This window comes from Erpetoichthys calabaricus, chromosome 18 (genome assembly GCF_900747795.2).
Source record: "Erpetoichthys calabaricus chromosome 18, fErpCal1.3, whole genome shotgun sequence".
Lineage (NCBI taxonomy): Eukaryota > Metazoa > Chordata > Cladistia > Polypteriformes > Polypteridae > Erpetoichthys > Erpetoichthys calabaricus.
In genome coordinates, this window is record NC_041411.2 from 46,349,223 (window position 1) to 46,366,142 (window position 16,920).

A 16,920-nucleotide genomic window follows, 5' to 3' on the forward strand; every position below is an offset into this window, starting at 1 on the left:
GTAACTGGGAGGTTGAATTTGGAATGTAATTGTTCAAAAGATGCAAATATGTTGTCTCTATAAAGATTTTGAGTTCCAAATGAAGAGGTTATTGTTGAATCTAATTGCTTAAAAAACAATTTATTGATATATATTGGAATGTTTTGAAATAAAAAGAGAAGTTTAGGAAGGATATTCATCTTAACAATGTTAATTCTTCCGGCTAGAGTGAGATGAAGGGTTGACCATCTATGCAAGTCTTGCTTAATTTTTTCCATACAGACGGCAAAATTTTGTTTATAAAGAGCTTTATGTTTACTTGTGATATTTACCCCTAGGTATTTAAACTGATCTGCTATGGTAAAAGGTAGGGTGTACAATCTAATATTATATGCTTATGAATTCACTGGAAAGAGTATACTTTTATTCAGATTAATTCTAAGACCAGATATCTTTTGAAATTTTGTTAGTGCTGTTAAAACTGCAGGTACAGTGTTTTCTGGGTCTGATATATATAAAACCATATCATCCGCATATAGAGAATTTTTCTGTTAGAGTCCTTCTCTGATAATCCCCTTTATCTGATAAGAATTTTGGCAGTGAACCGCCAGTGGTTCAATGGCGATTGCAAACAGCAGTGGTGACAAGGGACATCCTTGTCTGGTACCACATTCTAGTTTAAAGTAGTCTGAACAAATGTTGTTAATACAAACTGAAGCTTCTGGATTGGTATACAGTAGTTTGATCCATGCACAAATATTCGGGCCAAACCCAAATTTCTTCAATGCAGTGAAAACGTAGTTCCATTCAATCATATCAAATGCTTTTTCTGCGTCTAATGATAGTAATATCTCTGGGGGGTTTGATTTTGCTGGTGAATATATAACATTAAACAAGCGTCAGAGATTTGAAGATAAGTGTCTGCCTTTAATAAATCCAGTTTGATCCTGTGATATTACTGAGGGCAATACATTCTCCATCCTTCTAGCTAGGATTTTTGAGAGTATCTTAACATCATTATTCAGGAGTGAAACTGGTCTGTATGATGCACATTGTAACAAGTCCTTATTTTGTTTAGGAAAGACGGTGATTAATGCTTGACGAAATGTTTGAGGTAGTATTTGGTTGTCTCTAGCTTCTGTAAATGTTGCCAATAAGAGGGGAGCTAGCTGAGTGGAGAATTTCTTATAAAATTCTACGGGGTAACCATCAGAGCCTGATGATTTCCCGCTTTGTAGTGACTTTATAGCATCTAGTAATTCTGTTAGCATCAGAGGTTTATCCAGTTCCTCAGCACTTAAAGCATCTATTTGTGGTGTCTGTAATGTATCTAGAAATGCATTAGATTGTGTGTTGTCTTCTTTGAACTCAGTAGAATATAAGGATTTATAACAATCTCTAAATGCGTGTATTATATTTTTATGGTCAATAATTTCTTCTTCATTCGTGTTGGTGATTACTGGAATTGCATTGTGAACTTGTTTGTGAATTTGTTGAGCTAAAAGCTTATTAGCTTTTTCTCCGTGTTCACAGTAATGATGTCTTGACTTATAAATAAGTTGTTCAGTTTCTTTAGTTGTCAAGATGTTGAGTTCTGTATGCAGGGCCTGCCTTTTCCTGTGAAGAGCTTCACTTGGACACCTGGCTTGTTCTTCATCTATTCTAGTAATTTCGCTTCTTAGCTCTGACACTTTCTTGGTTTCTAATTTATTTCTGTGGGAAAGATATGAAATTAATACTTTAAAATTATATTAATTTTGATATCATGCTGTTTGACTTTGATTGAAGTGTGTGGTTGGTCCTGCTACCTCAGAGTTTGATTTCCAGTATGATCACTTTCTTTGTGGTGCCTACATGTTCTTTCCAGTTGTTTTGTGTATTTTTTCCCCAATTTTCATCCTATATTCCGAAGCAGCTTATTTTAGGGAAGTATGCAACTGATTGCGTGTTTGTGAATGCATGCTTCCAGCTTTGCATCTAATAATGCTGTAATACAGTAGGTTGTGGCTCTCAGTGATCCTGCAATGAAGATGACAGATTCAGAAAGTTGTCAACAGGGTGAACTAACTAACTTCCTAAATACTCAACGCTAATACATAAATTAGGAATAATCATAGTTGTTTGGAAATATTTGCCTTGCCCTTAGTTTAAGTTTAGCTAGCTTGTAAGAGAAATTCAGATTCATCCATATTCCCTGCTGCTGGCTATTGTTAATCGATTATAAAACAATAAGACCGAATTGTACTCTACTTTTGGTTTGGGCAGCTTATGAAGGTGAAACATATTTCAGTTTAATTTATTTTTAGATGAGACAACTCGTGTTTACATGTTCAGAGCATTTTTAAACATTTTGATAGAAATGCACATGCTGATTTGAAATTCACATAATGATTTATTAATAGGCACCACTTTGTGGCACAGTTCTTACTACTACTGCTTTATAGCTGCACTTAGAGTATTTTTCTTTCTTATTAAAGAAATTTTAAGAAGACCTAAACCTTTTATTAGTTTTAGCATACAAATGTAATTGATGTAACTAGGGCTGGGCATTATAAGCAAAATTATTTATTTTGATATTTATAAAATATTTGGACAGTAGCAGTATATATCAGGATATAGACTTAAAAATGTAAAAATTTGCAAAATGAAGTCCTTCTGACTTATATCAAAATGATTACTGTAGTCTTTTTTAAAATTTGAGATCAGACATCATTTGATTTTATTATATTTGAACAGTTATGTAAGCAAATCAAACAGAGAACAAATTTCCATCCATCCATTTTCTAACCCGCTGAATCCGAACACAGGGTCACGGGGGTCTGCTGGAGCCAATCCCAGCCAACACAGGGCACAAGGCAGGAAACAATCCCGGGCAGGGTGCCAACCCACCGCAGGACACACACAAACACACCCACACACCAAGCACACACTAGGGCCAATTTAGAATCACCAGTCCACCTAACCAGCATGTCTTTGGACTGTAGGAGGAAACCGGAGCGCCCGGAGGAAACCCACGCAGACACGGGGAGAACATGCAAACTCCACGCAGGGAGGACCCGGGAAGCGAACTCAGGTCCCCAGGTCTCCCAACTGCGAGGCAGCAGTGCTACCCACTGCGCCACCGTGCCGCCGAGAACAAATTTACCAAATAATATTTTTTTAGAATGAAAGCTCTCACTCAGCACTGCAAAAATTTCTTAAATAAAAAGTCCACAATGTGCCACCTTGTATTCAAGTTATGTGAGAACGTTACACATAAATTACACAGCTAGCATCAAAGTGTGCCAAGTATCAGACAGCAGCAAAGCTGTTGGTAGACAAAGTGTGCAGGCAGCACGAGTCTGATGTTGGGAAGGAGAACACACGAAGTGGCATATTGTGGATGGAGCCAGCTACATGTAAAAAGCACAGCACATGTAATGCATAGACATCATACCAGACACTGTATGCTAAAGCAAGAATAAACAGTCAGCTTTCTTTGCTCATATAAGCATCTGCTGTAGAACCGAGTGTTTGTGATTCGATGTGTCCATGCAAGTGTATGATCCAATATGAGCGCCAGCATTTCAATATAGCTGTTGTAAAAGGCGCTATATAGTGCCCGACCCGGCACAGACTCAGGCAGAGGCACATACTTAAACAAAGCACACTTTTATTTTTCTTCAGCCGTGGGGCACGCCTTCCCCGTGTCCCACAGGCCCAACACAGTCCCAAAACACTCACAAATATTACAACACTCTCCTCTCCTCTCCTTCACCACCACCACTCCTCCTCCTCCTCCTCCTCCTCCTCCTCCTCCTCCTCAGGCTTAGTCCTCCTCCTCCTCCCGACTCTGGCTCTCTCGAGTGGTGGTGGCTGGCCTTTTTTATACCCCACCCGGAAGCATCCCAGGTGCTTGATTACCTGGTCCTAATTGACCTTCCGGGTGGGGCTGACGAGTCGACCAGCTGGGCTGGAAAGTCCATGCAGCTCCCCCTGACGGCCATCCAAGCCCCCAACCAGGCTGTGGAGGACTCCATCTCCCATGGAGCCTTGCGCCAGGTTGGGGAATCATCGTCCACCAGGGAGGCTGCCACCAAGCGTCCCGGGGGAGGTATTGAGCTGCCCATGGTGGCTCCCCCGGAACAGATGCAGCAGGGGCGTCCCTGCCGGGCATGGGACCTGGCTGTCCTTCACACTGTGCTCAAATTTTTTTTTATCTCAAAGGCACCTCATTTGTAGCCAGGTACTTTGTTCCAAGTTTACAAAGAAAGCCCACTGTTCATACTCTTATTTGCATGCATTGTGTGTGCAAATCAGCTGGCTCTGTGCTTTTTACGTATCGCTCACTCTGTCCACAATCTGCCAATGCGCATTTTCGTTTCCCCTTGTCAAATTGATCCTGCTGGTGTATTTTGTACTCCAAGAGTGAAAAGATATTGCAATGAAACTTAAGGTGAGTTTATAAATGTTTTTTTGCCAACTGAAATAACTGGAGCACCGATAGTTTTTAGATTAGCCTATGATCTACAGGTGCTGGTCATAAAATTAGAATATCATGACAAAGTTGATTTATTTCAGTAATTCCATTCAAAAAGTGAAACTTGTATATTAGATTCATTCATTACACACAGACTGATGTATTTCAAATGTTTATTTCTTTTAATGTTGATGATTATAACTGACAACTAATGAAAGTCCCAAATTCAGTATCTCGGAAAATTAGAATATTGTGAAGCGGTTCAATATTGAAGACACCTGGTGCCACACTCTAATCAGCTAATTAACTCAAAACACCTGCAAAAGCCTTTAAATGGTCTCTCAGTCTAGTTCTGTAGGCTACACAATCATGGGGAAGACTGCTGACTTGACAGTTGTCCAAAAGACGACCATTGACACCTCGCACAAGGAGGGCAAGACACAAAAGGTCATTGCTAAAGAGGCTGGCTGTTCACAGAGCTCTGTGTCCAAGCACATTAATAGAGAGGCGAAGGGAAGGACAAGATGTGGTAGAAAAAAGTGGACAAGCAATAGGGATAACCGCACCCTGGAGAGGATTGTGAAACAAAACCCATTGAAAAATGTGGGGGAGATTCACAAAGAGTGGACTGCAGCTGGAGTCAGTGCTTCAAGAACCACCACGCACAGACGTATGCAAGACATGGGTTTCAGCTGTCGCATTCCTTGTGTCAAGCCACTCTTGAACAAGAGGCAGCGTCTGAAGCGATTCGCCTGGGCTAAAGACAAAAAGGACTGGACTGCTGCTGAGTGGTCCAAAGTTATGTTCTCTGATGAAAGTAAATTTTGCATTTCCTTTGGAAATCAAGGTCCCAGAGTCTGGAGGAAGAGAGGAGAGGCACAGAATCCACGTTGCGTGAGGTCCAGTGTAAAGTTTCCACAGTCAGTGATGGTTTGGGGTGCCATGTCATCTGCTGGTGTTGGTCCATTGTGTTTTCTGAGGTCCAAGGTCAATGCAGCCGTCTACCAGGAAGTTTTAGAGCACTTCATGCTTCCTGCTGCTGGCGAACATTATGGAGATGCAGATTTCATTTTCCCACAGGACCTGGCACCTCCACACAGTGCCAAAGCTACCAGTACCTGGTTTAAGGACCATGGTATCCCTGTTGTTGATTGGCCAGCAAACTCGCCTGACCTTAACCCCATAGAAAATCTGTGAGGTATTGTGAAGAGGAAGATGCAATATGCCAGACCCAACAATTCAGAAGAGCTGAAGGCCACTATCAGAGCAACATGGGCTCTCATAACACCTGAGCAGTGCCACAGACTGATCGACTCCATGCCACGCCGCATTGCTGCAGTAATCCAGGCCAAAGGAGCCCCAACTAAATATTGAGTGCTGTACATGCTCATACTTTTCATGTTCATACCTTTCAGTTGGCCAACATTTCTAAAAATCCTTTTTTTGCATTGGTCTTAATTGATATTCTAATTTTCCGAGATACTGAATTTGGGACTTTCATTATTTGTCAGTTATAATCATCAACATTAAAAGAAATAAACATTTGAAATACATCAGTCTGTGTGTAATGAATGAATCTAATATACAAGTTTCACTTTTTGAATGGAATTACTGAAATAAATCAACTTTGTCATGATATTCTAATTTTATGACCAGCACCTGTATATTACATGTAATAAAACAATTTGAGTGATTATAGGCAATTTATTTTTTCTGTAGTTATTGTATAGCTGTCTGTGTGAGTGTGTGTATGTGATTCAGTATGTGTGCCAGCATTTCAGTATAGCTGAATTTAAATCATATTTATTTTATTTGAAAGGCACCTCGTTCAGCTCCCAACCGCTCTCCTCTCATTAATGGCCAAGTTAGCACATTCCACCGGTCCTTCCGTTTTTCACAAAGAAAGCTCACTATTCATTCTTCACTTTCTTTTTCCATTTTCACAGTTGTACTGCCACTGGCCACATTGTGTCAGAAGATCACAGAATGACCACTTCCCACAGTGCCACTACAACACATGCATCATTTTTGTAATGAAAACGGCTTCTTGAGGTACAAAACTGCAAAAATGGTGTATGAAAATTTGTCACGAGTGCTGCATTTCTAAAAGTGTCATTTTTTTTTCACCAACAATACACCTAACCTTTATTGCAAGTGACAAGTGTCTGTTGTAATCCATTGTGGCACTGCCCTCTTTCTTTGGCAAGGCATGTGAGACTTTTTCATAGCCGAAATGAGCTGAAATCACACTTCAGATCAAAACCCCATCTCAGGCAAAGTGAAATGCTTTGGGCAACTAAAGGATGAGTTTCTCTGTGGAGCTGCTAGAGTAGGCAACATCTCGGGGTCTCCATCTAATAAAGCTGTATTAATCAGCATCAAATGAAACATATGCTAACACATCCCAGACACTGAAGCACTTGGTTTTAGCCTGTTTCATCCTCCGGTCAGCAAGAAAATTGACCACAACTCCCCTTTGTCGGCCTCACTGGGCAAACTAATACACTATTCATTAATAGTGTTGATTTGTGAAATTTGTGTTTTTCATAGTGAATATGATGTATTGCTGGTGACCAGGTTAGCCAAATATTTTCCTGTAAATTTTCCTTGTGGCAGGCTAAGACTAACCTTTCTTTTCCCAGCTCCCAATGATTCTTTGCGAGGCCAGCGTGACATCATAGCTATAGGAGCCCTGCACAGAACTTTCATGCTGGCATACTGTAAGATCCTTGCTGAGCTGCTTTTGGGCATGTATGTTGTGCTGGACCCAATCAGTACTTCTGCCCTGCATGCGTTTTAAAAAAAAAAAACTTGCATTAGTTGACCATAATGACAATATGGCTACTGCCACCAGATATATCATAACCGATCCCTATGTGCTGGCAATTCAGCACCACATATCTAAGCTGCATACATAGTTAGCCATATGCTGGAGCTAAGATGCGAAACAAGCCTTAATGAAGCTGAACCCCTCCCCAACAAAGAAAACACATATGACTTTGATATAATTATAATAGTAATAATAGAAGAGTTATTATTCACAAAGTGCTTCTATATTCTTCTTGAAATTAAAAGTGCAAAGCTTCTGCGTAGAGATTAGAAACAAAAAATGTTTCTGGATCCACGACTTTAACTAGTGGAAGTAGCCAATGATGGGGCACTGCCTCATAGCATGGCTAATGTGTACCCCAAAACTGAAACTCTGTGATCACATTGAGATATTGAGTGTGTATATAAACTGTGTGTATATTGTGACAGATTAAGGTCTTCGTGACCCCTTGAACCTTCAGACCACACGTCAGACACCAGGTAAAAGTCCAAAGATGATTATTTATTATAATAATGAAGTGCACAAAGCACCACCTCTCCACAAATCTCATAAATAAATAATAAAAAATCCATTAATCACAATCCTCCACTCCCAGACGCTTAGCCACCCTGCCTCCCAACTCAGCTCAACGTCTGGGATTTCCCATCGTCCTTTTATATTCCCTGAACCGGAAGTGGTTCCAACCCTACAGTCCATGTGATTCCTTATCACTTCCGGGTCAGATAAAAAGTCCTTTCTTCATCCCGGAAGCACGTCATTTCCTTTGTCGCCTTGCTTACGATGTACTTCCGGGTTATAGGGTACAAACAACTCTCTGGGCCTCCCTGCAGCATCATCTGTTGGCCCCTGTGGTATCCAGCCGGGCTGTAAAGGAAAAGTCCATCGACCATGATTCCCTGCTGGTATTCAGGGCACTTCCGTGCCGCAGGGACAGCGCCATCTGGTGGCCTGGGGGTATTGGCCAGGCCGGCCATCCCTCACAATATATATATATATATTGTCACAGAATTGCACAGAAACACAGGAGATTGTAGAGACAGAAACTTTATTCAAACACTTCAAACAAACATGTCTCTTTCAGAAGTAAAACAAGCTCAGTATGCAGTTAGTTCTCGATTAAAGAATAGGCAAACATCATAGGGGAGCACAATGGGAGCGGGACCCCCAACAAGAGCAGAGGATGCCTGGGGGATGAGAGAGAAACAAAGCAATCAGCCAAAAAGGACAGGTGCTGTTCAGGCTTTTAAGCATGTGAAGTGCCGAGCGAGAAGCCTATCACACGACAGAGCAGCCGCAGGTAAGCCCAGCAAGTAAGGGAGCAATATGAAGGTAGTCTATCAGCGTTTTTTAAGAGGGGTTTTTTGAGGAGCATCCGTGTGTTCTAGGGGTGTGTTCAGTCCCCCTGCTCACAATATATATATATTTGAACAAATGTGTTAGACTTTATTTTAAAACTCTTTAGTAACACAATTTTTTTTGTTGGTAACATAGGTTTCATTGATTAATATTTAGTGAAGTCTTTCCTGGCAAATAAGAGCCCTGAGCCTCTTTCTGTAATGTTTAACTAGGTAGGAAAGCACTTGTAGAGATCTTTGACCACTCCTCCATGCAGAATGTGTCCAGTTTAATATTCTTGTGTTTGTACCCGTGGACCGCCCTTGTCAATTCGTACTACAAGTCTTCATTTTGGTCCTCATAACCATTTCTGTGTTGATTTTGGTGTGTGTTTGGGGTCATTTATTTTATTGAAATGTCCATCTATGGCTGAGCCTCAACCAAAATTTCCTAGTGTGTAGATGTTTTTATTATTCCAATAATCTTCACAAGAAGCCTATGCACCACTTATAGCAAAACAGCCCAAAAGCATCAGTGATCCACCACCATATTCCACAGTGGGTATCAGGTGCTTTTCTTCAGTGTTTTTTCCTCCTTTTTGCACCAAACATGATAATGGTTTGCATCATCAAAAAGTTCAAATTCAGCTCATCTGACCACAATACACAATTTCACTTGTAGTTCCAATGATTTTTGACAAACATAAGGCGATGTTCCACAAAGGAAAGAAACTCTCCCAAAAAAGCTCTTCCTCATGGAAGTGGCATCTAACATCTATGAGTTACAGTGGAACTATTAAAAACCTAACTTCAACTGTTCTTTGCAGTTTCAACTGTCTATAAATTTCTTTACAGCCATTGCCTAGTTTGTGCAGGTCAACAGCGTTTAGCCTTGTGCAAGACACTGGATTTGCCCATATTGATGGATGACAAAAGGATTTTACTTGTGTGTAATTTATACCCCATAGTGAACAAAGGAGCTACTGGATCACAGAAACAATAAAAAGTAAGATTTTTTTCCCCACCAAGATTTATTTTGTTTTCTTTACAACTAGGGGGCTCTGCCCGCTGCTCGCCAACCCCCCTACTTGGCGGCTCTCCTGCTCGCGTATGGCAAAGTGGTTGTACAATTTAAACAGATTATTTTCATAGGCATTGTTGCATATACATAATAGACCTAACTATTTTACATTACAGCGAGCAATTAACCATAGTAAAAAATAATAAATTGAAAGAAAATTATGTTTCATGTTGCATTAGAGATGTTTGTTGTGTTATACATTTTCGTTCTGTTTGGCTTTGAAATTAACACACAAATACTTTTTAAACTTACACTTTAACTGTAAAACTTCAGTAAAAACAGTATTTGGAATGAACTTTTCGTCAATATTGCTTTGAATTTTGATTCCGTGTTTGGAGTTACATCACGACAATGCAACGTATAACTGCCCGTGAATGAATATCGTTTCTTTCTCTCCAATAAATAAATAGACTTTTTCGAATGTTTGTCTCTGAGATTTGTTAATTGTCATAGCAAAATCTATTCTAACGGGAAACTGTTAACGTTTTAATACAAATGGCATATCAAGATCTCCTTTGGTGTCTAATGTTTTCCGCGGAAGAGGTACTACATTACCTTTCTTGTCAGAATTGTTCGACCAATTTTGAATACAACTACTCTTGTCCTATTGCATAGCCCATCACTCAGACATAAATTACACAATAACATTACGATACATCCTTCTTTCAACAGCAATTCGGCTGGAGGAAGACTGGATGGTGTTAACAGTTGTAAATATTCTATGGGATATTGTAAGTTGATGTTTTCATCTTCTGCACAATCACCACCAATTGTTTGGGTATAGTCTATTGATATGCATTTAACCAATTTGCCGTGTAACCGATCACCAGTTTTTGCGTTAATTCATTTGACTTCATCGTTTCTCGGTGCTAGGATTGCCCGTGTACTCATTTCTTCTGTTGATAACCCTTCGGGATGAAATTCTTCATTAAGATTTGGACATAATACGTCTTTTCTTTATTTAGTGAGGAAAGCGTAAAAATTTATAAGAGCTGGGAGCACAGGAACTGTGTCTGCCAAAAGCATTCACACGAATGAGAGGCGAGAGGACCGCGGGTGTGGGCCATTAACAGTAAATGGTTGAGAGGAGGGCGGGATTTGAGAAAATCTCTTGGCAATAGTCTCGTCTCAAGATTTTCTTTTATAATAGAGAGATATCCTTCAGGGATGCCAATCATTGTGCCCCCTATGTTCTTCAAAATAAAATGTTTTTTATATTTTAATAGACAAATAGTAAGCAGTTCTCCAGATATTTAGAGCAATATTTGAAACATTACAAGTATTGCTTATTTTATCTTTATCTTTACCATTAACTTTAAGGGTGTCAATAATTCTGGTGTTGGCTATGTGAGTGTGTGTATATACAGTATATCAAAACATATCTTAGTGTTATGAATAAACTGCTGTTCAGTAAAGAGTGTGTTTGGGTTATGTGCTCAAAACATTAAATTATCTGCTTGGAAAAACAGGGAAAATAAAGTTGGTTTATGTCGTCCATTAAACTAAGATTACAGTTGAAATTCATCTTTTTGCTAATCTGTTAATGATAATACCTGTATATAATCATGCAGTGAAACACGTTGCAGTTTTAATAAAAATTCTGGCTAGTTCCAAGTTTTACTTTGGCCCATTTGGAACATGGCCTGTCATCCTGTAAACCAGTAAAAATTTTGATTAATGATAACTGTTATGTACATGTCAGCCAGCAATGAATATGCACCAGTGATACATAAATAAATAATACAGTAACAGTTTGAAAAATAGTTTAATGTGAGAATTTTTACAATACTGTCATGAAGATACAAAGGCAAATGTTGGAATGGTGAACAGCAGTTAAGGTGGTACATTTGGGGATGCGCTGCTTTTCAAATGTACATAACAAATATGCAACATCAAAGTCATTTGCTGCTATTAAAATGCCATTGTGTTCTCAATATAAAGTAAAAGATAGATAGATGCCTTATCATTATACAAGACTTTCATGATTTGTCACTCACAAAGGCAGTTGAGGCACTGTGGGGATGACGCAGAAAAACTTTACAGAAGCAAAACAAATTTCAGCTTAATTATGAGCCCTACCCAAAACAAGTAGGTATCTCTTTGACTTCTGGAATGCTCATCATTTCAGATACAGATTGTTTCACAAAGACATCTCTGTAGGCCTTTGTTGATGATATCCCATATTGTCTATTGATATAAAGCTCTCAGCAGTAAGGACTTGTAGTGAGACACTGGTGATTCGCATTTCTTTCTCATGGCTTCAGAATTTTGCATTTGAACCCAGGCCCAATAACTTTCTCACCATGTTTAAAAGATGTTTGTGTGTTGTGACTCTAAAGCAGGAGCCCCCAACTCCAGTGCTGGAGGCCCCAGTGGCTGCAGGTTTTCATTCTGACTCTTCTTAATTAGTGCACTGTTTTTGCTGCTAATTAATTTTAGTTGACTTGTTTTTATTAAGATTTGTCCCCCTGAATTTCTTCATTGTTCCTCTGAATTGCTTTGTTTCTTTCCTTAAATGGCACCCAAACAGAAATCAAATGTGAAGTGAGTGAGCCAACAGAAGACCAACTAAGTCAGGGCCTGAAACTCCAACTAATTTCACTCCAGCCAGTTGCTTACTTAGACTCTGATTCTTGTTGTTAATTAAACACATTCTTCAATTCCATGGCTTGTTGCTGCTCTCATTGTACTTTCCAGAAATTCTTGATTTTCTCCTTTCTAAGAGCAGCGATAAAATGTTTTGGGGTCCTGAGCAGATCGACATTCCTGAGACCTTCACCTTTCTTTATTTTAAGATATTGTATGATGGACACCAGTTGTTTTGGCTCATTTTGTATTTCATTATTGTTTGGCTGCTAATTAAGTTAAAGAAACAATTAAGGGGTCTGAGTCTTCAAGAGCAAGTCAAATAAAATTAATTCTGAAGAAGTTAATTGGCAGCAAAAACAGGTCACTCATTAACTCTTTCAGGGCTGATGTCGACTTTTGTCAAAAGGAGGAGTTGACAATGGTAATCAACTGTAAACTGTGACAAAACCAACCGTTACGTTGGACTCTCATTGCTAGAAGGAAAGTTAGCTTCATTGGTTTGACCGAGATTCCCTGCGCTCACGTGAGTAGCAAGGCGCACACAATGGCAAAAATGGCACTGATATCTGGCGAGAGATCAAAGCAAATGTGAAAAGTTAAATACTCCGTGGACGACGTCTTGCCTATTATCTCTGGACTGGACTATGACTTGTCGGACTCCGATTTTGATACAAGTGACTGAAAACGAATGTGAGGTTCCAGCTTCAGCTGATTGGTCCCCAGCTAGTTGTGGTTGTGACAATGTTCGCCAGGGAGGACTGCCACTTAACAATCAGAATGTAATGCAGTGTGACCGTGACTGCTGCTGCTGCTACCCCAGCTGCGCAAAGACAGCCTGGCAGCAAGCTTGCCGTTCATTCTTGGCAAACTGGCAGCCACAGCATGCAGCAACAGACGTTTTATGTTGATTTCTGTGTGAAACCAAAAGTTTTTTTTTTGGAAAAAATATTCAGCCCTCAAAGAGTTAAGAAAAGGGTTAGAATGAAAACCTGCAGCCACTGGGGCTCTCCAGGACCAGAGATGGAGACCACTGCTCTAAAGTAACTGGACATGCGGGTGTCCTGTGGAGGACTGGTGGTCATCACTCTGTTGGTTTCTCCCTTGCATGCGGTTCCTCTGGGGTAGGTTTCACCCCATGAGTTGGAATAAATGGTGTGAAAAATTAATCATAATTTGGAGAAGTTAATTGTTACACATGAAATAAGGACCTAACTTCATTTACGCTGTGTTGTATTAAAATAAACGTTAATTGCTGCACTGTGTGCTACCCTGTTGAAACAACTGTTTAGACACCCAGTAAACATCATTAAATAAAGTATTTATCTTGATATTTAATAATAAACAATATTTTATAGTTAAAAATGTTTTCAGGGTTTAATGAAATTCATACAAAATGCAGCATTCATCTACTTTGTGTACATATAATTAACAACCATAACTGTACACGTCACTGCATCTTGTACTCTAAACTTCCACTGTTAAACAAAAAAGCCCAATCAAGACCATATTTTGTAAAATGAATTTGTATCTGGACAGTGTCAACTCTAGCAGAATAAAATGCCCCAAACCCATTTAGGATTTTAAAGTTCTTATTCAGTCTTTTTCACATTTGCTTCATACAAATGTATTAGGTGGATTTGAATTGATAGGCCATGCAAGTTTTTTTTCTTTTGCTTCTCTGTCGAATGTGTCATAAATGGCATCTTTAGTTATAGTTTTTGTAGGAGCTGAAATTTCTGAGATCCCAACATAATTTTTTTTGGCCATCCTTGAACTGGTTGTGATGGCATAGGCATTACTTCGGTAGCATTTCATAGATGACATGCAGAAGGTCTCTTTCATGCCACGTCGAAAGTTCGCATTATAAATGGAGTAGAGAATGGGTTTCGATGCTGCAGAACTAAAGGATATCCAGGTGACAACTGTGAATAACAGAGAGCTCTGTCTCAAGTCAGTCTCTTTGGGATGCCACAGCTGGGCCACATAAAAAGGAAGCCAGAAAACCATAAACAATGAATTTAGCATCAGAAACATTTTGATGGTTTTCACTTTAGTCCTTGGGACGATATTCATCGTTCTCCTCACTGTCCTTCCATCCGTGCCTATCCTCCAAATGTATTTGACAACTTTCTGATAGAAAAAGATAATAACAACAGATGGGACAAGGAAACCCACAAGAAGGTGGATAACTCCATATAAAATCCCCTTCCAGTTTTCGGGCAGAAAGAAGTTGCAGTGGTTGTCCCCCTGTAAGCCAAAAAAGAAAAGGCTTGGGGAAACAAAGGCCATGTCAAACAACCATGATGCAAGGATCATTTTCTTGGCTTTTTCCCGTGAGACCTTGAAGCTCAGGGGATAGACAATTGTGTAGAAACGATCCATACAGATTGAAAGCAAAACATAAATCTGCACACCAGGTGCCAGATACTGTACATATCTCGCCAGTTTACACATCACACCACTGAGAACCCAGTGTCCTGATGCCACCTGGAGCAGTGTAAAAGGTGAGCTGGCCAAGCTGAGAAGCAAGTCTGCACAAGCCATTGACACAACAAAATAGTTGGTGGTGGATTGAGCCCTCCTACTGCGGTGAATAATGAGGCACACGAGAGCATTGCCAAAGACTGAAATTAACCACAATATTGCAAATATCAAAGTGGCAATTGCCAACTGCCCAGTCATTAATTCATATGTAAGAACAGACACGTTCATTGTAGGATGATAGCTGTCACCAAAACAGTCTCCCAGGTTTATACTGGCCAGCGTTGTGGCGTTTTCTACCAAATGGAGTAGTGAATCTGGTTTAAAATTATCCATCGCTTCAGGAAACACCATGATGAACTTTGAACTTAAACAACACCTGCAACAGAAAAAAATCACATTTAATTAATTTCAACAACATTCACATCTATTTCAGTTATCTACTTACACTATAATTTGTGAATTTCCCATTGGGATTAATAAAGTATGTATCTATCTATCTATCTATCTATCTATCTATCTATCTATCTATCTATCTATCTATCTATCTATCTATCTATCTATCTATCTATCTATCTATCTATCTATCTATCTATCTATCTATAAGATTATATTTAGAGGGGAATAAATTTCAGTGTCAGCCGCTTAACTTATTATTTTGGTAGGAGCCATGATCATAATGTTTATAGGCTACAACACCAACTCAGACCTGAACAATCAGGAAGACTAATGGTTCCACACTACACGATGTGACTTTACTTTGTAAGTTAAACTGCTTTAAATAAGATGTTGGATCAATACCCTGTACTCCTATCCTGTAGCACAAAGATTCCTTTTATACCCATATTTTTTTTCTTAATTTTAAGAATTAATTTATTGTTAACATCGTTTCCTTAACTGCTTAAAAATTAAAAACAAGTAGGCATATGTGAAAAAACCAACTTGTCCAGAAGTGGAGTCATTAATTCATATTTAATTACAATGGTGTGTTCATCATCAAGTGGCTTCTTTAAAAAAAATAGAGAATTAGAAAATAAAGAATAAAGTATAAACTTAAATATGATTAGGAAAATGAATACTTTAGTGAGTATAAAGCACACTTTTTATACATTTTGCAGAAAACCAAATAAACACAGCTAAGAAATTATCATCACAAAAAATGTAAAAATAATGAAATAACATGTTTAATTACACTAGATACAGTATATTTCACACTTGGTTCTTTAGTCTCACTGCCATTATTTCTGAGGTTGATTTCCTGCAACAGTATATACGAGATTGAGTTTAGAAAATGGATGGAAGGATACTGGATGTTACTCAGGATGTAAAAAAATGTTAACTAGAGTTTTTATTTTTGGTAACTGTATTTATAAATTGGCACTGGTCTTTTAAGGCAATTGGTGCAAACTGTGCTCCATCAAAAAATAAACTGAATGGAATAGACAGATGATTTAAGAAAATCATAGTTTTAACTAGGGGCGGCACGGTGGCGCAGTGGTAGCGCTGCTGCCTCGCAGTTTGGAGACCTGGGTTTGCTTCCCGGGTCCTCCCTGCGTGGAGTTTGCATGTTCTCCCCGTGTCTGCGTGGGTTTCCTCCGGGCGCTCCGGTTTCCTCCCACAGTCCAAAGACATGCCGGTTAGGTGGACTGGCGATTCTAAATTGGCCCTTAGTGTGTGCTTGGTGTGTTTGTGTGTGTCCTGTGGTGGGATGGCACCCTGCCCAGGACTGGTTCCTGCCTTGTGCCCTGTGTTGGCTGGGATTGGCTCCAGCAGACCCCCGTGACCCTGTGTTCGGATTCAGCAGGTTGGAAAATGGATGGATGGATGGATAGTTTTAACTACTGTGATGGGCTGGCGCCCTGCCCGGGGTTTGTTTCCTGCCTTGCTCCCTGTGTTGGCTGGGATTGGCTCCAGCAGACCCCCGTGACCCTGTAGTTAGGATATAGCGGGTTGGATAGTGGATGGATGGATAGTTTTAACTAGTGTTATTAATTCAAGCACAAGACTTTCCAGTAACTGCAAAAATTAAAAACCCTAATCAAACTTAGATCATTAATAAAAAATATGTAACAGCAGTGTGTGATCTGCTTGTGTAGGAATGTTATGATGGGCTTTCCATTGAATATGTCTTTTTGTAAGATTACTATTCTGACGAGCCTCACCTCAC

At 39.5% G+C, this 16,920-nt stretch overlaps 1 protein-coding gene across 1 annotated transcript in view; it reads right to left on the reverse strand.

Annotated features, from left to right (window-relative positions):
- Nucleotides 1-11,432: 11,432 nt before the first annotated feature.
- gpr19 (G protein-coupled receptor 19) overlaps nucleotides 11,433-16,920 on the reverse strand; it is a 41,282-nt gene continuing 35,794 nt past the window's right edge. The window contains exon 2 of the mRNA XM_051921507.1: nucleotides 11,433-15,132. Within this exon, the coding sequence (XP_051777467.1) occupies nucleotides 13,887-15,107 (1,221 nt within the window). The 5' untranslated portion in view covers nucleotides 15,108-15,132 and the 3' untranslated portion in view covers nucleotides 11,433-13,886. The remainder of the gene's footprint in view (nucleotides 15,133-16,920) is intronic.